The 24,027-nt window shown below is 40.1% G+C and overlaps 1 protein-coding gene across 1 annotated transcript in view; it reads left to right on the forward strand.

The window, feature by feature from the left end:
* Positions 1 to 24,027, forward strand: part of ANK3 (ankyrin 3) — a 376,954-nt gene that overhangs the window by 171,415 nt on the left and 181,512 nt on the right. Inside the window, 3 exon segments of the mRNA XM_070364655.1 lie at positions 1,143 to 1,241; positions 17,003 to 17,101; positions 23,385 to 23,582. Coding sequence (XP_070220756.1) covers positions 1,143 to 1,241; positions 17,003 to 17,101; positions 23,385 to 23,582 — 396 coding nt within the window.

The raw sequence follows: 24,027 nt of genomic DNA on the forward strand, positions 1-24,027 counted from the left end.
TCACTATGAGATCTTTTTTTCAAAAGCATGAATTGAACCTGAGTCTCCTGCATTGCAGGCAGATTTTTTACCATCTGAGCCTCCAGGGAAGCCCATTAGTTTGAGTCATCTTTTAATTTGGATCCTGGTTTTGCTAGCTGTTTCTAATCTGTAGAATGGACATTGTGATTCAGATTATATGTGATATTGTGAGGATTATGAAAACTCATTGAGACAGTAAAAAGTTTAACACTGCATAATTCATAGGAAATGAATCAATACCTCGTAGCTATTATTTTGTATTTGCTATCACATGACAGGAATGTAAATACTTATGAGCCTAGTTCATTTATCATGTAATTGACTTCTGTGAATTACAGACCTTAAACCCATATTGTTGCCAATCAAGAAGAAGGAGCCAAAAGAGAAAATGTTTTCACTGTGTACACATATTTCCTTGACAGTCTGGAAACAGTCACAGAACCTGTCGCTATATGGAGGAAAACTGTGGTACCCAGGGGATCGTGATTGGAATGTCAGATTGTCCTGACAATACATCTGTCCTCAACAGTAGTTTTTTTGTTTGTTTGTTTGTTTTAATCAACATAGTCGTTTTCTGTGAAATTGCTAATAAGCGCCTGTGAACACTTTAAGCCCATTGTGCATGGGAAGCCCTGTGACTTTGTAGGACACTGACAGACTTCCCAGTTTGAATTACTCTCCTCTCTCCTTGACAGCTTGCACTCAGATGACCTAGAGCCGGTTCTGAGTAACATGACACCCCTTCCACTGCATCTCAGATGACTAATCCTCCATTTAGTCAACCATTCAGTAGCCAGCATGCATCATTCACATTTACAGGAAAACACATGGACTTAAAGGCACAGGATGTTAGAACAAAAACAATAACCATCCCATCAAACAAATGACATAAACTTGGGCCCTACCCCCACTGAGAGTGTCCCTTAAAATTCATCCCTTTGGGGGGGTCTCATTCTGAGTAAAATTGCCATCAGACAAAGATGTTGGGAAGCATTCTGTTCACAATGGATATTAAAAAAAAAAAAAGAGAGAAATGTGAGATGTTGGAGAAGGCTGGGAAGAAATGTTTTGCTTGAACTCAAAATAATAACACTGTACTTTCTGTTTCTGTTCTTGCACAGAATGACATCACTCCTCTACATGTTGCATCAAAAAGAGGAAATGCCAACATGGTAAAACTATTGCTTGATCGAGGAGCTAAAATTGATGCCAAAACAAGGGTAAGGGTGCAACTTAGGTACTTGCTTATGCTTATTTTCAGGAAGCAGGTCTGCTTCTACTAATGCCTTTGTTGCTGGCTCAGCCCTGGCTTTGTTATTTCCTTTGTTGTCGTCTCTTAGAAAATGACTGCTAAGCTGATTCTTCTTATAATGAGATAATGATCCCCATTTATAAAGCTTTAATATACATTTAAATAGTACTGGGATTTAATTATAGAAACTAAGGCTTAGGTCCAGAGTTTTTGTTGAGTTAAATTTTTAAGTATTTAATCACTACTTGATACTGCAGACAGAGCTATTGGGCCAGTTTGATTATAAAACTGACATTTTATTTAAAAACAAATCTGTCTCCCTTTGCACACTGCTGGTGCAGCCACTATGGAAAACAGTATGGAGGTTCCTCCAAAAACTAAAAATAGAACCAGCATATGACCCAGCAGTCTACTTTGGTGTATACACCCCCAAACAATTGAAAGAAGTAATTGAAGCCATGTAATAGTCAAGAGGTGGAAGCAACCCAATATCCATGGATAGAAAATGGTTAAAGAAAATGCGTTATGTACATACAGTGGAATGTTATTCAGCCTTATAAGGAAATCCTGTCAATTCCCCAGTATGAATGAGTCTTGAGAACATTATGCTCAGTGACAGAAACCAGTCACAAAAGTACAAATACTGTATGGTCCCACTTAAGGAGGTACCAACAGTAAACACATGGAAACAGAAATAGAATGGCGCTTGCTGGAGGCTTAGGGATGGGGAAATGGGGAGTTGTTGAGTGTCAGTATTATAAGATAAAGTTTTAGAGATGTTATACAACATGAATATAGCTAATACTACTTAACTGTGCATTTAAAAGTGGTTAGGAGAGTCAATTTTATATTGTGGTTTTTTTAAACCACAATTTAACAAATTTTTTCAACATAGGTCAGTCTAGGCAGGTGTTTTGCCATGTTAATTGTTTGGTGTGAGGCACTGTTGTGGGGAGGGGAAAGAAGTGAGACTTAGAATCAAGTTGGAATCCCAGAAGGTGAGCTTAGCTGGTTGGCTTAGTTTGACGAGGCGATGTAACCTTCTGCATGCAGTTTCTGTACCTGAAAATAAGATTAATGGCTTCCTTGAAGGCTTGTTGCAGTGCTCAAGCTAATGTTTGTAAACTGTATTGGCATAAAGTAGACCAGAAATAAATCCCAGCCGTTGCTAGTAGATGTACACCTCAGAGATACTGCAGCTTTGGTTCCCGACCACTGCGGTGAAGCAGTATTGCAAAAAGACAAGTCACAGGAATTTTTGGACTTCCTAATGTGTATAAAAGTTATGTTTATACCATATTATAGTCTATTGTGTAAAAGCATTATGTCTTTAAGAGTGTATATACTTTAAATTAAAAAGTACTTTATTGCTAAAAAAAAAAAAAAAAATCCTAACTAGTATTGGAGCCTTTAGCAAGTTATAATCTTTTTGCAATAGTAACATAAAAACCACTGGCCAGAGATCATCATAACAAATATAATAAGAAAGTTTGAAATGTTGCAAGAAGCACAAAAATGTGACACAGACACAAAGTGAGGAAATGGTTGGAAAAATGGCCTTGCCTGATGAGGGTAGCCGCCAACCTTCAACTTGTAAAAAAAAAAAAAAAAAGAGAGAGAGAAAAGCAGTATCTGCAAAGAGCAATAAAGCAATGCACAGTAAAATGAGGTGTGCCCGTATAATTCAGAGCTCCAGTTAACATTTAACTTCTGACCAGGGATTTTCTTTTTCAACATTTCATTTAAGAGTAAAATGTGCTCTTATAAATATCCTCCTCTCTAAGGGTTTTGGAGAGTTATCCCTGTCTTGTAATTGTATCTCCTGCAATCCTGTGGTTCCTCTTTCCAAGAATCCTGATATTTCTAAAACTGGCCCAGTAACCCTGACTTGGTTCCTGTAGTCCTTGATTCAGTACTTTATCTTTCACTGCATGTATTCACTCAAGCAATTAATGATTATTGAATGCCTACTGTGGGCCAGACTTGGCTAAGTCATGGAGAAAGCCCACAAGCCCCCTCCCCTGCCCTCATGAGGCTGATTGATCATTTGTCTGTTGTATACTCTGACTTGAGGGTAGCCCAGCCCTGGGTATTTGACAGGAGACCAGACTTCTTTGTCTTAGTATTGTTGAACCTGAAAGTTTTATGCCTTGTGTGTAGCATAAAAGAAACAAGCTTTCTGGAGAGGAGAATGAAGGAAGATGAGGATTTACCCGCTACAAGACTGTCTGACTAGGGAAGTAAATTGAAGAGAGGTCTTATTGCATTGACCTGACATTATTTGCTAAGAAGCCATCAGCAGTAGGCTAGACCTGTTGCTTTAAGTGGCAGGGGTGTTCTACTGAGTACAGGAGCGGTTGCAAAAAAGAATAAGTTAGATAATCATCACTTAATGCCTCTTGGTTACCTGCAGAGGTAGAGGGTCATTTGTGAATACAGAAATTTTTGTGAAGAGTAAAGAGGGATACTGGAGCTGAGCAGAAGAGAGAAACTTGTATAGCTATACTTGGGTATCCAGCTGGATTTTAACAAAGTGTGTGGATTAGAAATGCCCATATTTCTCCCTCTCTTGATATAGTCATCAATCACCAGAACAGCAAAATTGCTTATCAGTAATTTTGCATCATTTATCAAACACTTACTTGTTCTATTTGGTACAACAGGAAGAAGACAGGGTATGTAGGAAATTCAGGTCCCATATTAAAGGGGCATGTGGTGTCGTGGGGGAGGCTAGAATTAAACATACAAACGCTTCTGGACAAAAGCATCAGACATGCAAAATACGGGACATAGGCGAATTCAAAATACACTTAAGCCTGTCTTATTTTAAACAAAATGTAGAGTCCTTTTCACCAGTCACTCGGTTTCAACGTGGAGTTGCTTTTCTCCAGTGTTACGTGAGTGCTGTGTGGATGTGAGGAAAACTTAGAGAAACAGAATGGTCATGCCTCTATTGTCATTCTCCTGTTGTTGTCCTGCTTGGGGTGGACAGGTGGTGTCACTTGAGAACAAACTGAATTCCTGGCAGACTGTATGGAAGAAAACATAGTACATACCCCCAATATGTCAACTATTTTGTGTTCTCCTCAAAGCTTCCCTTCTGTCTTGCTGAAATGACTGAGTAGTGACTCAAAGTGTCAGTGAAAAGGAGGGAGCCATAAAATTCAGAAAGCCCTAGGGACAAGCCTGAAAACGGAAAGCAATTTTTTTTATAAATACAAGTTTTAATGATTCAATCCAGTAGCTCTTTAGAAAATAAATATTGTTATCTACCCATCTCCTTCCTGCCAGATACTTCCTACTTGTATAGCTACCTCGTTGCATCAACAGTCTGACCTGCTACACACCAATGCCCTAGATTTAGAGAGTTCACTCAGCACACTCCAAGGGACCCCCTCATTGGCTTGCTGTGTTCCGTACGTGTGTTGCTAATCTGATAAAGGATTTGGTTCAAAAGCAGACTCTTACTGCCCTTTCAATCAGGAAAGTAAACTTGAATTGTAGTCAGAGTGATTTAGGTTGGGATCTGAGCAAGACCTGGCCAGCTGGAAAAGCAGGATGAGAGTGAATTTTTTTCTACCCTGGTGCCTGATCTCTAGTCTTAAGTGTGACCAGCTAGTGAAATCATGACCCTAGGAAAGTTCATCCTCCTGAGTCTTAGTTTCTATCTCAGTACAGATGGTGAGTTGTTCCGATGACTCCACAGGCTTTCCCCACTGCTGGGGCACCGGATGTTGTGACTTTAAGAATAATTAGCTACAGCAAAGTCAGGGTGGTGATATATGTTAGGGTGATGTGACCAAGATGGTGACGTATGAGACCCCAGCCCCCACCACCCACAAAGATCAACAATTAGACAAGGATACACTACAAAAAGAGCTCAGGGAGAGCTTAGGAGTCCAACTGCAGCAAGGACTTCCCTGGTGGTCCAGTGGCTAAGACTCCACGCTCTCAAATGCAGGGGGCCCGGGTTTGATCCTGGGTTAGGGAACTAGATTTCGCATGCAACAGTGAAGATCAAAGATCCCGCGTACTGCAGCTAAGACCTGACACAGCCAAATAAATAAATACTTTTTGTTTTTTTTAAGAAGAAGAAACTTAAGCAGCACAGTGGAACAAAACACCGGAAAATAACTCACAAAAAGCTAGCCTGCAGCATCTGATCCCCTGCTGCCGCTGCTGCTGCTGCTGCTAAGTCGCTTCAGTAGTGTCCGACTCTGTGCAACCCCATAGACGGCAGTCTACCAGGCTCCACTGTCCCTGGGATTCTCCAGGCAAGAACACTGGAGTGGGTTGCCATTTCCTTCTCCAATGCATGAAAGTGAAAAGTGAAAGTGAAGTCGCTCAGTCGTGTCCGACCCTCAGCGACCCCATGGACTGCAGCCTACCAGGCTCCTCCGTCCATGGGATTTTCTGATCCCCTGGGCCAGCGCTACTCAGGGCCAAGGGTGAGCCTCCCCAAGTAGGAAGAAGTTTTCCTCACCAAGAAAGAGAGAACGGAGTGAGCAGCCAGCCTCCCAGCCTTTCAGGAAACTGAGCTAAGGACCCACTTGGGTCTCACCCAACCAGAGGCTGGCAAAGCTGAGATGAATAGAGATGGGGAGGAGCAAGGAAACAGCAGGGGCTGGCAGCGTCAGCCACGTGATGGGGATGACTGAGGCTCCCTGTGACCTGCTCTCAGACCCCAGCACCTTTCCCCCTGAAGTAGCCAAGAGCCAGCACAGCCGACACAGACCCCTGTAGATGTCACTGGTTTTTGTCCCGCGGATATTCTCGTTCGTGGACACCAGCTGTGTGAGCCCCTCCCTGCTCCTCACCTCCCACTGCCTTGCTGGGGCTCAGGATCCATACCAGCAGCCAGCCCAGACCTCTGTGGCCACACAAGTGCATGACAGCAGCCTAGAGCCCTGTGGGTCACCCACTTCTGTGCATGTGCTGGGGGCTGGCTCCTCCAGCTGTGCACTTGCACACTGCCGGCCGGACCCTCATCACAGGCTTCTACTGCTGTACTGTACCTATGGCAAGATCCTTCAGTATGGAACGGCAAGCCAACAACCAAGGCCCTCACAACTGCCTGTGGACCTGAACCTGGCTCTATTTCTAGTCACCAGCCTCCATCACTCAGCATGTGCACGCTCCCAACCAGACCCTCATGACCAACCTCCACTGCCATGCATGCTCCTGGGGAGACCCTGCAACCATAGTACACACCAGGGCCTCCACAGCTCCTGTGGGCCAGGCCTAGCCCTGTCTGCTGTCACTGACCTGCACCACCAGGCTCATTTGCAAGGAACCCCTCCAGCTGGGCACCTGCACGCCTCCAGCTTGATGGCCAACACCAGCCTCCACGGCAATGCACCCATGGTGAGACCTTGCAGCCACAGTAATGAATGCTGACAGCCAAGGGACCCCACAACTGCCAGCGTACCTGCAGTTGGCCGGGACCCGTGGCAGCTGGCCCTTGCCCCTAGCTGTTTGTGTAAGTCTGAAATGAGCATTTGCGACTGCATAGGCACCTGCAACTGGCCCCTGCAACCGAGTCTGTTTCCACCAGCAGCTTCAGCCGCCACCACTGCCTGCCAGGCCCTGAGCCCCTGCACCCGAGAGGCACTGAGGTCTCCAGTAGCCTTTGCAGCCACTGTGGTCAATGCTGTGCCCCCAGCAGCCTGAACAGATGAGACATCAGCCCCCAATCCTGTATCTGAGACCCTGCACTGCGAGATGCAAGGTTAGAGAATGTTCCCGCATGCTCCCACCATAGAAGAAAGTCCTTCCATACCAAAGTCAAGCCATAAAGTCTGAAAGAGATGACTGCTTCTGTAAATGCACAGCATCTATGCAAGGCTACAAGGATCAGGAAGGGATCGAGGGTAACATGACGTCACCAAAGGAACACGGTGAATTTTCACTAACTTTGCTGGACAAAGGATTCCAAACACATGTATACCTGTGGCAGATTCATTTCGATATTTGGCAAAACTAACACAATATTGTAAAGTTTAAAAGTAAAATAAAATTTAAAAAAATAAAGATGCACAGAGATCTACAAAAAACACAGGTAAGCAGTTTAACAAAATCAGGGGAAAAAAATACAAACTATTCAAGAAGTTCAATACAGAGATAGAAAACATAAAAAGACAACCAAATAAATTTTGGAGCTAAAAATAACAATGACTGTGATGACCTAGAGGGATTAGGATGGGAGAGGGGACAGAGGCGCTAGAGGGAGGAGATATATATATGTATTTATGACTGATTATGTTGTACAGCAGAAACCAATGCAACATTATAAAGCAATTATCCACCAATTAAAAAAAATTTTTTAACACAGTAATTGAACTGAAGAATTCAGTAGACAGCTTCAAGAATAGATTGGACCAAGTTGAAGAAATTGATCTATCCAGTTTGAAACTATCCAATCAGAGGAACAAAAGGAAAAAAGGAACGTAGAGAACCTACAGGACTTACAGGACACCATTAAGTGAGAAGAATCGGACTATCATGAGAGTCCCAGAAAAAGAGAAGCACTGAAACTTAATAACTTAGACTGCTACTCTGTGATATCTTTTAGATGTGGAATCTGAAAACATTGAGGTTTGGAAGGGAATGGAACAGAGAATGGAATGCTGGTTGCCAGGGGCTGAGAGGTAGGGGAAATGGGGTGATGTTGGTTAGATAGAACAGACTATCAGTTATAAGATGAATAAGCTCAAGTATATTGTGACTTCCCTGGTGGCTCAGACGGTAAAGCGTCTGTCTACAATGCGGGAGACCTGGGTTCGATCCCTATGTTGGGAAGATCCCCTAGAGAAGGAAATGGCAATCCACTCCAGTATTCTTGCCTGGAGAATCCCAGGGACAGAGCCTGGTAGGCTACAGTCCATGGGGTCGCAAAGAGTCGGACACGACTGAGCGGCTTCACTTTCACTTTCAGGCTCAAGTATCTAGGGTACAGCGTGGTGGCTACAGTTAACAGTACTGTATTGTACACACCGAAAGTTGCTATGACAGGAGAGCTTTAACAGTCTCTCCGTAACAATGACAACATAATTTAAGAGGTAATAGTGGAGGCAAATGTGGCGCGACATGTACAGCTATCAAGGCAAATGCTTCAATCTGATCTATATATAGCATCCTAATTTGTTCCTTTAAAGAAATGCATTGCTAAGAATGACTGCTTATGGTAGCTGCTATTTCCATGTAATTTCTGCTCTCTGCAAAGCTAGCATGTGTATTTGCATCCTTTCTAAAGGAAGAGACTTTGCAGTGGATGGTCTATTGTCGTTTTTATTTTCCTTCGCATCAGTTCACAGCCAAATCAGGGGCTCAGTATGGACCCTAAATTAGAACCAGTTTAAAACTAATTTAGCAACTTCTGAGTTTAAACCAATTTAAATTAGATTCTAAGTTAGAACCGGTTTAAAACTTTGTGGCAACTTCTGAGTTCTCCATCTCCTTTCACTGACTCTTATGAGGCAACTGTGCTTGTATGTAGTGCTCCAGAGACTATTCACGAGTTCCAGGTAGAGTCAGTAATAAAAATACTGCGGTTCCCAGACAACTGCTCTCACCATTCCTCCTCCAGCTTCCAGCCTTTCTAGCAAGGTACCACTGCCTGCCTCTCCATATAATCCCACTACTACAATATTACATCTAAAACTACACCTTGACCCTCGGAAACACACATTCATCTTAGTATCCATTAGCACTTAGTACTTCCTGGCACATACTAAATGTTTAATAAGTATTTGCTGAATATATTAGATACACTTCCTAATGTTACATTTGCCAAAATGTCTTACTTGATTTTATACTGGTCCTGTGCTAATAAGGATAGGGGGCTTCCCCTCTGGCTCAGCTGGTAAAGAATCCACCTGCAGTGTGGGAGACTTGGGTTCAATTCCTGGGTCAGGAAGATCCCCTGGAGAAGGGAAAGGCTACCCACTCCAGTATTCTGGCCTGGAGAATTCCATGGACTGTATAGTGCGTGGGGTCGCAAACAGTCAGACATGACTGAGCGACTTTCACTTTGTGTTGATATAATTTTGCTCCCTGAAGTTAATGACATCCAACTGATTTATAAGAATAAAGAGATATTTGTGTGCAGGTAGATAAAGGGTTTTCAGAATATCTCAAATCTGTCAGTTGTTAAATTCTTACCAGTCTGGAAAGATGTCAGGAGACACTTAGATGTCCTGTAATTTTAGCCTGTCCTTTCCCAGAAATGCAGGCTTCCCTGGTGGCTCAGACAGTAAAGAATCTGCCTGCAATACAAGAGAACCTAGGTTGAATCCCTGAGTCGGGAAGATTCCCTGGACAAGGGAATGGCAGCCTACTCCAGTTTTCTTGCCATGAGAATTCCATGAACAGAAGAGTCTGGTGGGCTGCAGTCTATGGGGTTGCAAAGAGTCAGGCACAACTGAGCAACTAACACTTTTTTTCTTTCCCAGAAATGCAACTGGTTATATTTATCAGGTTAAATGTGAGAGAAAAATAAAATAAATATTGGTATTGAGTTTTGCTTTCCATTATATTTCCAGAAGTGTGATTGCCTTGATTAAGAATAAATTCTTAAACTATTAAATATTTCATAGTCATAAAATAGTGTCTATTGAAGAGATGTTATCTGACTTCTTATCAGAAACTCTGATCAGAAGACAACAGAACATCTTTAAGTTGCTGACTGAAAAGTATTTGCTAATCTAGAATTTATATCCAGTAAAAGTATATTTCCATAATAAAAGGAAAATAGAGACAGTATCAGATAAGCAAAAACTGAGATAACTTGTTACCATCAAACCCATACTAAAAGAAATATTAAAGGAAGTTCTTAATTCTGACGTAAGATAAACGATACTAGAAGGAAATGTGGATCTAAAGTAGAGAAGAGTTAGAAGTAATAATCAGATAAAAACTATTTTTATTTTCTTAAAATTTAAAAAAATTGATTGTTTAAATAAAATATCAATTTGTTATAAGATTTATAATGCATTTAAGTTAAATATATATTTATAGCACAAAAATATGCTACTAATATAAATGAAATTATAATATTGTAGAATTCTCATACATGAAATTATATAACAATACATAATAACATAAATTCTATTACTATATAATATAGTTAATCATATTATTTAGGCTGTGATAATTTAGGATATTTATTTTGATCTCTAGGAACACCACTTTTAAAAATAGGAAAGAAAAGAAAGAGCTTAGTTAAAAAGCCAGAGGGAAGAGATTGTCAATGATATATATAGTGAATCAGTCACTGGAAAACTAAATTATACTCAGTTAACCCAAAAGAAGATAAGAAAGAAGAGACAAAAAAAGCTCACACAGAAGAGAGTGGAAAAATACACAACAAATATTATAAGGGTGTGTTCTAGGCTCAGAAAGAAAGCTCCAGTTTTCTGAGCAGAAAGAACAACAAGGAATTCTACTTCATTTTAGTTTGATTTTAAACATATAGAATGTATGTCAGGACAGCAAGGAAGGGCACTAGAAAGATATATTTCTCTCTCCTGTATATAAATGGCAGAAATGAATTCTTGATGTTAAAAGGAGATTGCTTGCTGCAGTGGAAGAGATCCAGTCCCTCTGATGCAGGAACCAAGTTCTAATGTGAGTCTAACTGAGTCTAAGTCCTAACGTGAACCAGCGACTTGCATGTGACCTTAGGTAGGCACATTGATCCTTGGAGCAGCACTTTCTTATCTATAAATGCAAATTCTGATGCCTTTCTCTTGTGTTGTTGTAAAAATTCTATAAGATAACAAATATAAAATGCCTGTGACAATAGAGCGGTCTCAAAAAATGTTATTTCACTTCCTTTCAGGCCAAATCTACAATTCTCTAACATGTACAAAATGAGGATACAGTCAGAATCTTTAGAGAAAAATACATGTATGAGAATAGTTTGACTGTTAGAATGTAACCAATGCCTTTTAATTTCTCTCTGGCTATCATTATAACTCTCCTCTCCTGGGTACTATCTGCTTTTTCTTTCATTGTTTTTAATCTTCAGTTAAATATCATATCCCATTTTATATCCATGACAAAGAAGAAAGTATATATCCAGAGTTTTCTGCGTGATTTCCTTTCCTTCTCTTGGGTGTGTTTTTTGCTTAAAAGGAAGAATAGAAAGGAACCTAGAGGATACTAATCAAAATAAATGTGTCTTTTTCTGAAAGTATTTCCCAAGTCATGAAATTGTCTCATTTCAGTATTATCTTTGAGCAAGTTCGACTTGTTAAGGACATTTTCTGGGTTCAGTGTTCCTAAGTGTGATGCTTTAATGTCCCAGTCTGTGCTTCTCAGAAAAGCTAGACCTGAAAGCAAATCTTTTTGACCTTGGAGTGTGCAAGCTTTTGCTCTTTGTCTAACACGAGAGAGCCTTTTGTCTAGCCAGAGAAGTGCTGTTCCCTACCTCCCTAATAAGATCGCTGCCACTGAAATGAAATATGAGATCTAGACTCGCCAGTTTGCATTGCTTCAGAATTCTTCCCAAGGGAATGCTTGTTCATTATGTTAGTACTTTAGAAATCAGGGGAATTGGAAAAAAAATCACTCACCCCATGCAATTTCATTTCCCTCCCATAATGTTACTATGGCAACTCCACATCCTTGCTCCTTCTCTCCTGTCCAACTGCATATATTGCCTATCTTGAGGCAGCCTCCCTTGAGCCCCAAGAACTGCCTTTGTCAAGCATTTTTCAATTAGAGGTCAAAACTATATCCTGTTGTATATGGTTGAGGGACTGCTTTTTGGTCCAGGACCATTCAAAGTAACACTGTGCATTAACTGCAAAATTCAAGGTATTGGGAGTGGATAAAAATCCTTATATTATATTGGAAACAGCATTGCTCTAATTTTAAGGAAAAGAGTTCCCTGCTATGTAAACCAGTTCACTGCTATGTTACAAAACACAATATCCACAATGGCTCTTATTTTAAAGCTTATAATGTCCTGAAATAGAAAAGGGAGGGGGGACCTTAATTAGATTCTCATATTTCTCTTACTTTCTAATTCTTTTTTTACTGAAGTATAGAAGATTTACAGTGGGTTAATTTCTGCTGTACAGCAGTGATTCAGATACGCAGACATATACTTCTTCATGTTGTTTTCTGTTCTGATTTATCACACGATATTGAATATAGTTCCCTGTGCTATACAGAAGGACCTTGTTGTTTATTCATTCTGTATCTAATAGTTTGTATCTGCTTACCCCAAACTCCATCCTTCCATTCACCTCCCCTCCCCCTTGGCAACCACAAATCTGTTCTCCACATCTGTGAGTCTGTGTCTATCTAGTAGATAACTTCCTTTGTATCGTATTTTAGATTCTGCATTTAAGTGATATCATATGGTATTTGTCTTTCTCTTTCTGACTGACTTCACTTGTATGATAATCTCTAGTTCTATCCATGTTGCTGCAAATGGCATTATTTCATTCTTTTTTATGGTCTTACCTTCTTATTCTTAATGCTAAGAAGACTGAGTCATATTCTTCAGTGTAATTCCAGTTTATAAGTCACTTATCTATTGAGAATTTCATTTTTTATGGAACAATAGTTATTTTAATAGCACTTCTAGGGTATAAAATCATTCTAGTCTTAAACATAGAAAATAAGAAGGAAAGGAATTTTTAAGCCACTAACTAGAAAGCATCTTTAAAAGACTAGCCTAAAAGCCCATTCATTCACCCACTCATTCTCATTTACTCAGTCATTTTTATTAAGCAACTTTTATGAACATGGTACTGAGTTACCTTCTCTATGAGATTCAAGTATCCCTTTTAAGCCATTAACTTATTCCCCAGAAACAAACTCATTGGGATGATAATGCATGTCCACAAATAACTAAAATACTAAGCAAAATGTCATACTTTCCCATAAAGAGGTTCAGATAAAATATGAGGGGAATCCTCATGGTCAAATGGTTATGTCTACCCTGAATAAGCCTTCAAAGAAAACCTATATTTTAAAACAATAAGATCTGGATCTTGGTGAAAGTGGAAAGGGAAGTTTGGGGTACATGAAATAGTGCACACAGAACAGAGAAACAAGAACAGGAGAGGCTTTTGCCAGGGACTGCAAAGAGTATAATTGAGGTGGACGGGAAGGGGATGAGGCAAAAGTTAAGTGTAGCAGCGACTGATTGGAAGACTTTGAATGCTGCTGCTGCTGCTAAGTTGCTTCAGTTGTGTCTGACTCTGTGCGACCCTATAGACGGCAGCCCACCAGGCTCCTCCATCCCTGGGATTCTCCAGGCAAGAGTACTGGCGTGGGTTGCCATTGCCTTCTCCAATGCATAAAAGTGAAAAGTGAAAGTGAAGTCTCTCAGTCGTGCCCGACCCTTCACGACCCCATGGACTGCAGCCTACCAAGGCTCCTCCATCCATGGGATTTTCCAGGCAAGAGTACTGGAGTGGGTTGCCATTGCCTTCTCCACTTTGAATGCTAACCTGAGGAATTTAGACTTCACTGAGGACTGAATCAGTTATTAAAGATTATGAACACAGAGGTATCATCAGAGAAGTGCTTCAAGAATGTGAATGATGTCCCACCTATTTCAAAGCCCAAGAAATTAGTTCAAAATTTAAATGTTTACTTTTTGTCCTCCAAAAATGGTATTAAGTAATGTCAATCCCAGCTCTCTTTTTTTTTTTTTAAGCAGAACTGTGAATCACTATGTGGCTTATACTTTTCCGTCTCAGTGTGGATCAGCCAGTCGTTTTGATCTTCGTGACTGTATAAACTATGATGCTGATTAAAGATCTCACATTAACTCTAGGTACTAGTTTTCCACTGACCTGTGACTGTCCCAGCAGCCAGGCCAGCACTGTCTGTGCAGTCAGATAGTCGTGACATCTTATGCCGCTTCCTGCTGAAAGGGATCTCTCCTGCTGGGCTTCTGGCTATTTGAAGAGCATTGCACCTGTGAAAAGTTACAGAGCAAATTTGCAGAAGATCCAAAAGAGTTAGATGTTCGCAATCAATGTTTAAAACACTGCAAGTAAAACTACAGTTGATAGAGCTGTGCTTCAGGTAGCTCTGTTGAGCTAGGAACCAATGAGGCTTTCCTTGGGGAACTTGCAGACTTTATCATTGAAACAAGGTGGTAAAACAAGCAGTGGCTAGCATGGAAAGCCCTTCACAGCTCTGACACGACTGAGAAAAAGTCACCTTTCCTTGCTGAGTCCCCAGATTCTATGAGTTTTTAATACATAAACACCGGAAATCAGAAGTAGCAGCTGCAAAATATAAAGGAAGGCAAGGAGTGTCCGAAAGTTTGAGCAGAGAGGCTTTGTCTTAATAATTCCTGCCAAGACATGTCTTATTTGTCCTGCAGCCAGCACTGACCTCTTGCTGAATTCAGCCTGTGACACCTTAGATGAGTCATTTAACTTCTTTGAACCTCAGAGTCTTCATTTACAAAATAAAGATTATACCCTTCTGTATAAGGGTAGCTGTAAGGATACAGTGATCCAATGTCTTGGATTTGCTTCAAAACACTACAAGAAAAAAGAAAAGGTCAGGATAGAGATGAATCAATGGGGATGCCAAGGTGACATTTGTTGATGCTGTCCACCAGGTACCTAGGGACTCATTACACTATTCAGTCTACTTTAGTCTGAAATATGTTTGAAGTTTTTCCATGATTAAAACTTTTTTAACAGGATGAAGTCAGCAAGATTATATATGTCTGTATAAGGAACAATGTACTTCAAAAGATTAAGGAATTGAAATAGATTTTCCTCTTAGGTAGCCAAACACTTTATATTCAGTATGTAGGATTTTGCTCGGGGGAAGATCATTTTCAAAGATATAAATGAGTTTTCTTTGAAAATGATAAATGAGTTTTCAAAGATGAATAATTTTGTGTGTGACCGTAGTTTAAAAATGCCTACGTGTATTCTGTCATCCAGAGTGTACTTACGAGAAATGAGAGAATCAAATTTGACCTTTTAGTTCATAAAAGACAGTCACATTCAGAGACTGTGAATTTTGTGTGTGTCAGAAGTTAGATGTGATTATTGTATTATTTCTTCTTCAGTTATTTTCAGATTTTACATTACTGGGGAAACATTTGCCTTCATGGTATATTTTTAATGTCTTCTCAGATTTTATTTTATTCTATTTTGTTAGGAAAATGCTGTTTCTGACTTGAAAGACTATTATTATATTGCTTTAGTTTGCTTTAGAGCAAGTGTTTTAAATTAGCATAAAATGTAGAATATTTAAACATGTTCAAAGAATATACAGTCCAACTCATACCATATTTGTGATTCAAATCTCATATTTTAAGGAATTCTAATTGTTCTGAGATTTGGCTAGTAGTTTAGAAATAGGATTGTACCTTATTGACTACGTATTAGATAATTAGGTTTACTTACAAGATCTGTTCATGTAAGCTAGAAAGTGACTTGAATCAACTTTTGACGTATTTTAAAATATGGCTATCTTTAGGGTAGATATTCAGTGTCAACAGCAGGAATCTTCAAGATGGGAAACAAAACCAAGATGTGCAAAAACTTCTCCACATGATTTGGAGCCATTTAGATTGTTTAAATGAATAAATTTCCACTTCCTCAATCCCTGTTAATTCTCCTTTCTCACCTTTTTTTTTTTTTAATACAGTGGCCCTTCTCCCCTAGTCCTAAAGAAAGGCCCTGACTCTAACTGTAACCCACAAGGCCCCACAGTGCAAAACCTCTGAGGCGAAGGGAAGAGCTCAGATCCCTGGTGTCCTGTTAAGAACTGCATGCTTCTGGTGCTTAGATAATCGAATTCTTCTATTGCTGCTCACAGAAAAGACCTAATGAAGTTGTCATATGATGAATCATTGAAAAAATCTTTGATGAAAGGTTATTAAGTGATTTTTGGCATGTAATTCAGGAATTTAGAGAATTAGTGCTACTGCCAAAACAAAAGTCCAACTATGTATTAATGCAGACAAGATGTCTCAGCACTAACATTTATAAAGACAAAAATTGGGAAAGTGTTGATGCTGAGCCCTGGCTCATTCTATCAATAAATTGTGAAAAAAACATATGTCATTCAGAGAGGAATTTTTAATAAATTGTTACTCTTGCTTAATAATCATAAAATTTATAATGTATTGCTGTTTTGATCCATTGTGTTTGGATAATTATCATTCCAATCAGATTTATTTTTGACACTTAAAGGCTTGTGTTCTCAGAAAATCTTTAAACTTTTTTAAAATTTAGATTTATGTTTTTTTTTGCAACAGGGAAGTATGATATGATAATCAATAAAAAACACTCAAGCATAAAATTATATTACATGAAGATACAATTATATGGGGGAAATGAAATGGAAATAGACATGCAGGAGCAAAAAGGAGCAATGTAAAATTCCTGTTACAAATTCCTATTTGAAAAGTTTGTAGTATTTTTTTAAATGGTGGATTTAAATACAATTATTTATAGTACTTGGATTCCATTGGATAGTCAAAAGAGTAGTGGAACAGTTACATTTTTAACTGTCAGCTTTGCAGGGAATTACACACTTGACCACTGCTTAAACTTATGAAAAATTCAGTTCTTTAGTTGAAAAAATAGAATTATATTATGAGATACATGAGTAAATATTTGAAGCTCGCTGGTCCACAGCACTTTGGATGCTATGCTGAATCTTGATGAAATACACTCATTCATGGAGCTTCCCGTCGAATGTATTTGAAAACGTTGCCTTTTTTGATAGGACGGTCTGACGCCGCTGCACTGCGGAGCGAGAAGTGGCCATGAACAGGTGGTGGAGATGCTGCTCGATCGAGCTGCCCCTATTCTCTCCAAAACCAAGGTAATTTCTCCCCAGGTGTTTGAGAAGATCCTTTGGTTATTTTACCCAACCTTCCAATCACATAGAATTTGCTGTAGTTTGAATTTAGCAATTACTGTGCTCTGTGCACCAAATCTTTAGAGACCCTCAAGATCAAGTTTGAGTTCACGAGGCCTTCAGATGGAACACCCTCTACCACAGAGTCATTTGTGTGTGTGTTACTTGTGTTTTTGTTTCAGGAACACTTACTGTTTGATTTTATTCTATGAAATTTCCATAGCTCAGAAATGATTGCTTGTTGGGAAAAGAAAGACCAAGATTTACAGTCTGAAGTCTGGGTGCTGGCACCTTTTCTCCTGACCCTCAGTTTATTTCTTGAGAGTTCACAGACTATTTTTGAAAACACCAAGGTATTATTTAAGTGATAAAGGCTGGAAACTGTGGAAGGATTGCACTTTGGGCCTTTGGAACAGTTGACATATCTGAAAGGAAAACATAATGATTGCCTTAAAAACAAAATAATGTTTTACTAAGTGTCTTCTGAGTTTTTTAAATGGTAAGACCATTTAATAGTATTTGAAAAAGAGAATATTTGTAAATAAATTTGGGGACATACAAACTACCTCAGAGTCACTACTATTTTTATAAATCAAATTAGTGACTTTTTGAAGCTACATTAAGCTTTATAGAGAGCCGTAATTTCTAAAGATGAACAACAACAAAACATGTATTGCTCCTGTTTGCACTCTGATCAGTGTTTACTCAACTTTAGTGAAGATGGGCAGGGTCAAGTTTGTCGGAACAATTTTCTCACTCATCACAGAGTTTAGATTGGCAAGCGTTGGAGAAATTATCCAACAGAAATAAGCAGCCACCCTTTTTCATTGCACGTGATGACATCTTGGACTTTTGAGTGCTTCTCACCTAAACCATTCTACTTGTTCCTTTTCCTTCCACATAGTCCATATCTATCTCCTCTTAATCCCACTGCTCTTTGAACTACATCATCTTCCTAAACTGCGGTAATTATTTCCTTACTTGTCCCCCACCTCCCCACCTGCTCCTTTCTAATCCTGTTCCCATTTTGCAGTCAGAGTGGCCATGTAAACATCAACCAAACCATGTCAGCCTCCTGCCTAAAAAGTCTCGAATTAATTCTCATCATTCTCTTTAAAATGCTCATCTTATCAGAACAATATGGGCACAATTAAAAAGCAAATCATTGTCTCGTCTTTCTTTTCCTATTGTTCATCTCATTGTGTATTTGGCTTTTTTTCCTAAGAAATCTCGATTATTTTTGATGTTTTTAATATGCAAGAACATTTTCTTGTCCTCTGAGAGCTTCTTAAAGCATCCAGTTCTTGTTTTACAGATGCAATACAGTCTGTTGCCTTTCAGAAAACATTTAAGATGACTTTTCTTTAAATTCTTTCATCTCTCGTCTGTCCCTAACTCCTCAGGTTTCTTTTTATGTCTTTGTTGGCTCTGGCTGTCTCTTTTGTGGTGGGAGTTTCCCGCCATGGTCTACCTGACCATGTGTGCCAGGCACTCACCTTTGAGTGCAAGCCCCGTGAGTGCCATGGGCAGGGCTCCTTTCAGGTGGATCAGAGAGGTCCCTAATGCCAGGGTTTGTTGCCTTTTCTCTAGGAGGTATGGTTTTTTGAGAGATGAGTTCTCCAGCCTTTCTAGGTGAATATGTTGGAAAGGAACAGGAGCTATCATTCTCCTGGTCTTCGATGTATACCTTAATCATAACAGTGATAACAGTAGTTACATAGTGATTACTACATACCAGGCTCTAAGTACTGTACATATATTAACCCATTTACTCCTCACAATAACCCTGAGGCATGAGTTTTATTATGCCCTTTTTATAGATGAGGGAACTCAGACCCAGAGTGATAGAGTAACTTTCTTGAGACGTCTCATTTTGTGTCAGAACAAAGAGTTGAACCCAGGTCATCTAACCCTAGAGACCATACTCTTTCAACAGCTACTGTGTCCTTCCTTCTTCTGAGTGCCTGTTCTGAATCAGAGCCTAACCACTGCCCTCTGCTCAGCCCTGGGCCCAGAGTCCAGAATCTCCAGAGGTTTAATTCCTGGTTTCCTGCAAGGCAGAGGGGGGAAGTCATTTGGTTTTGCTGGGTGGAAGGACCTATGGACCTGACTCTTCCATAGGCAGCCAATCCAGCTTTTGGTCCCAAGCCTCACCTTTATCCCCCGAGGTACCACGTTTCCCTGTTGCCACCTTTTGGACATTTGGGAGTTAAAGCCATTCTCTGCATCGTACACTGTAGTATACCAGAGCCACACCGTTGAACCTATTATGTGCATCTCTTCCTAATTCCATATTCAGTAACATTATGGTGATAGATTGATATCGGTCATAGAGTAGAGGTCTTTGCACAGTGTAAATTGGCAAATGCTACCTATTTTCACAGAGCTATCGTGAGACATTTGCCAGCGTACCACAGATTATACCCTTCACCAGGCACTTAGGTGTCAGCCTTCTCCTTTCTGCTGGATAAGCTAACACACGTAAAATCTCTTCTCATATTCTAAAGTTGTAGACATCACACATACGTTTTGTTTTCTTTCCCATTGTGTGACTGTGTGGGTGTGTCTGCGCATATGTGTGCGTGCCCCATGGATTCTGTCTTTTAATTCCGTTCATGTTTTTCAGTGGAGCTTGTGAAAGTTTGGATAAACACACACATCACTTCTACCATGTTTTTCGGAAGTCCCCATGCCCACTGCACTGAGAAGTCCTTACCAGAATCTGACCACCAGACTCATCTCTGGTCCTCAGCATCTCCAGCCAAGCAGGTTCCTTTCACTTCCTATAATACACCAAGACTGTTCTCATTACCTGTTCCCTCAGACTGAGCTTTCTCAGTCTGTCCCAGATCTCTGTAGTCTTCACCTTTTTCTCAGCTCAGATGTCATCTTCTCAGCGAGACCTTCTTGGTTTCTTTACTCGTTTGCTATCTCTTTCTTCAGTGAAATGAAAACAAGAACTTTGTCTTATATTCAGCATTATTCCCCAAGCACCTCAATCAACACCTGTTACCTAGGAGACCTTCACCAAATATTTGTCAAATAAATATTAAGTGGATGAATGCATTCTGAACTTTAAGACCATCTCTCTAAATCTTCAAGACGTCCATCTTTCTTAGCTAAGAAAAACCATCACCCTGGACCCATGTTTTTAGCTTGATGAGATGCTGTATATATGTAATAAGGCCCCTTTCCACAAGGCAGATGGTGTTTTTTTCTGGTGCTTCCCCAGTGACCTATAAGTTACCCATTCAGAGATGGTGGTTTTGTGTTATCATTAGAGAGTTTCCTTCTTTTTGTGACACCGCCACCCATTTCTAATCTTCACTAAGTCGTTTGTTCTCTCAGAGTTTGTTTCTTTGTTTGCTTCATGTTTTCCTCTAAGGCTGTATAAACACACAAAGCAGAGGGATGTTTTGGCAGGAAATAAACAAGTGCATATGCTCGTGGGTGGCGGTGTCTCACATGAGAAGGGCTCCCATTCTTTCTTGCACCTTAGTTTCTACTTTGGTTCAAGATGTTGAAGTGGAAATTTTTAGGCAGAAATATCCTGATTGACTGGCCATGTATGGAGGCTTTAAATTTACATAGTTATTTCTGGAGCTCTTTCTGTATATACAAGGCTCTCTGCTGGGCAGTATGGGGAAGTTTTAACCCATGAAACTCTTGCTTTCAAGAAACACAAATAGTTAAAATACATGAGGGGGTGTGTGAGTGACGCCATGAGAGTGGTCAAAGGAAAACTTGCTTTTATACCCCCCGAAACTGTTGTCTTATGTCATTTATAAATAAATTAGGGACATTTAACTTGGCCCAGAGGATTCAGAAATCATCAGTGCTTATTTAGCGTATCATTATTTTCAAAGTTCAGTGATGATGATTTTTTTGGGAAACTAAATTTACTGTCACTTCCCCCCCCGCCCCACGTAGGTTAAAACAGGTTACATTAATTACTAAAGCCTCTCTCGATAACTGGATTCTCTGGGAATTTCCCCAGGCCTCTCCATGTTGCCCCATATTTAAAGGAAACATGCCTGAAGAGACTGATATCTATCTAATACCTTGCTTTTGCCTTCGTTGAGAAACATGTACTGAATGCTAAGTGTCATGCTAAGCCTTTTTAAAGGTTTTATTTACCTTGTACCCTACTATGCCATCTCTCAGCAGTCCAAATGAACGTTTTACTTATCACGTACCATGGCGTGTCTTTGAACCCAGTTAATTTAAACTGAATATTAGTCAGTCAGAGGCTTGCCGTTCCTCGTTGTGAACACATGGTGGCACCAGACTGATGGAAAAGGGAAAAGCTGTCCTTTCGACATTGATGTGACAAGAGAAGTGTTGTATTTATATCTTTCTTAAAAATTGATCAATACTCAATAACAAGTATTAGTAACATAGAAAGAGCAAATAAAAATCAATCTAGTGAATACCAATCTGTCCCTGCCTTACTTTTATCCTTTTCAGTCTTAAATAGTTCAGTTCAGTTCAATTCAGTTCAGTCGCTCAGTCACGTCTGACTCTTTGCGACCCCGTGAATCACAGCACGCCAGGCCTCCCCGTCAATCATCAACTCCCGGAGTTCACTCAGACTCATGTCCATTGAGTCGGTGATGCCATCCAACCATCTCATCCTCTGTTGTCCCCTTCTCCTGCCTTCAGTCTTTCCCAGCATTAGGGTCATTTCAAATGAGTCAGTTCTTCGCATCAGGTGGTCAAAGTATTGGAGTTTCAGCTTCAGCATCAGTCCTTCCAAAGAATATTCAGGACTGATTTCCTTTAGGATGGACTGGTTGGATCTCCTTGCTGTCCGAGGGACTCTCAAGAGTCTTCTCCAACACCATGGTTCAAAAGCATCAGTTCTTCAGTGCTCAGCTTTCTTTATAGTTCAAATCTCACATCCATACATGACTACTAGAAAAACCACAGCTTTGACTAGACAGACCTTTGTTGGCAAATGTCTCTGCTTTTTAACATGCTATCTAAGTTGGTCATAACTTTCCTTCCAAGGTGTAAGCGTCTTTTAATTTCATGGCTGCAGTCACCATCTGCAGTGATTTTGGAGCCCCAAAAAATAAAGTCTGACACTGTTTCCACTGTTTGCCCATCTATTTCCCATGAAGTGATGGGGCCAGATGCTATGATCTTCATTTTCTAAATGTTGAGTTTTAAGCCAACTCTTTCACTCTCCTCTTTCACTTTTATCAAGAGGCTTTTTAGTTCCTCTTCACTTTCTGCCATAAGGGTGGTGTCATCTGCATATCTGAGGTTATTGATATTTCTCCTGGCAATCTTGATTCTAGCTTGTGCTTCATCCAGCCCAGCATTTCTCATGAGGTACTCTGCATAGAAGTTAAACAAGCAGGGTGACAATATACAGCCTTAATGTACCCCTTTTCCTATTTGGAACGTCTGTTGTTCCATGTCCAGTTCTAATTGTTGCTTCCTAACCTGCATACAGATTTCTCAGGAGGCAGCTCAGGTGGTCTGTTATTCCCCTCTCTTTGAGAATTTTCCATTTGTTGTGATCCACACAGTCAGAATTCCATGTCATTGGGGATGCAATTAGTAGTGGCCCCCTTAGTGCAGTTTACACTGTTTTTATCTTTTCAGGTCATGGAAAATCTTTTTATTACAAAACTTTCAAACGTGTGTAGAAAAAATAGCAAATTAAAGCCCTCAGTGCACATCACTCAGCTTCCTGACTCACAGCATGTGGGCCACGTGCTTGCTCTCCACCTTGTACCCTACTCCCTGAACCTCAACATCCATGCATTGTTTCAGAGTGAACCCTCTCTCACCCGTAAACACTTCAGTGCATCATGTCTAAGAGCTGAGGACTCTTTATCTTCTGAATAACCACAATACATCCCAACTGATAATCATTTCCTCTATATCATCAAATAGCCAGACTTCAGATTTTCCTGATAGTATTATCATTCTGTCTACATTTCATTTACAGTTTGATAGCATGAAGAGATTTCTACTGCCCAAATGTCACACCATTTTTAAATTCGAGAAAGACATTATCTTTGAAATTTTATTTTTGATTGATATAAGACATGGGAGGACTCGTTTGGAAAGGAACTGCAGTTCAAAACAGTTGCCGCAAAACCTTTTACAAAAAGTTGGTATTTCCATGGGCAAATCTAGGGTTTTCATCTGTTCATATTCGTACTACATTTTGTGTTGGGCGCATTTGCAAATGAAAGGAAAATGTCAACTCCACTTTCCTTCTGTGTTCCAGAATGGATTGTCTCCTCTTCACATGGCTACGCAGGGGGATCATTTAAACTGCGTCCAGCTTCTCCTGCAGCATAATGTGCCTGTGGATGACGTCACCAACGACTACCTGACCGCCCTGCACGTGGCTGCCCACTGCGGCCATTACAAAGTCGCCAAGGTTCTCTTGGACAAGAAAGCTAATCCCAACGCCAAAGCCCTGGTGAGTGGCTCAGCTCACAAGTCCCGCCTGTGTTGTCTTGCTGACCACATGCCACCCCTACATGCAAAGGGACTCCGTGAAAATGGAAGGTCTAGTTTAGTAAAGTATATACTTCTTGTCAACTTTCAAGTAACCTTCTTGTAAATTTATAAACCCTTTGATTTCCAACATAAGCAAGGCTGGTGAGGCTGATTTAGATCATTAGCCTCTTTATAGTCACATTTGTGATTCTCTTATGTAAATAAACCCAAAGACTGTACAAATACAAAAAAACTGAGTTGGTCAACTTATCTTCTGGTAGGTAAAGTGATAACTCTGTGAACTAAAAGTTTTTTCTGAGATCTAAAAATATGAGGCAAAATGATAAAAAATAAACCTTGAACATGAGAAGTCTAGGAACTTGTGAGTGGAAATCTGCTGCTGCTACTAAGTCGCTTCAGTCATG

The sequence above is a fragment of the Bos mutus genome, chromosome 28 (assembly GCF_027580195.1).
Source record: "Bos mutus isolate GX-2022 chromosome 28, NWIPB_WYAK_1.1, whole genome shotgun sequence".
Taxonomy (NCBI): domain Eukaryota; kingdom Metazoa; phylum Chordata; class Mammalia; order Artiodactyla; family Bovidae; genus Bos; species Bos mutus.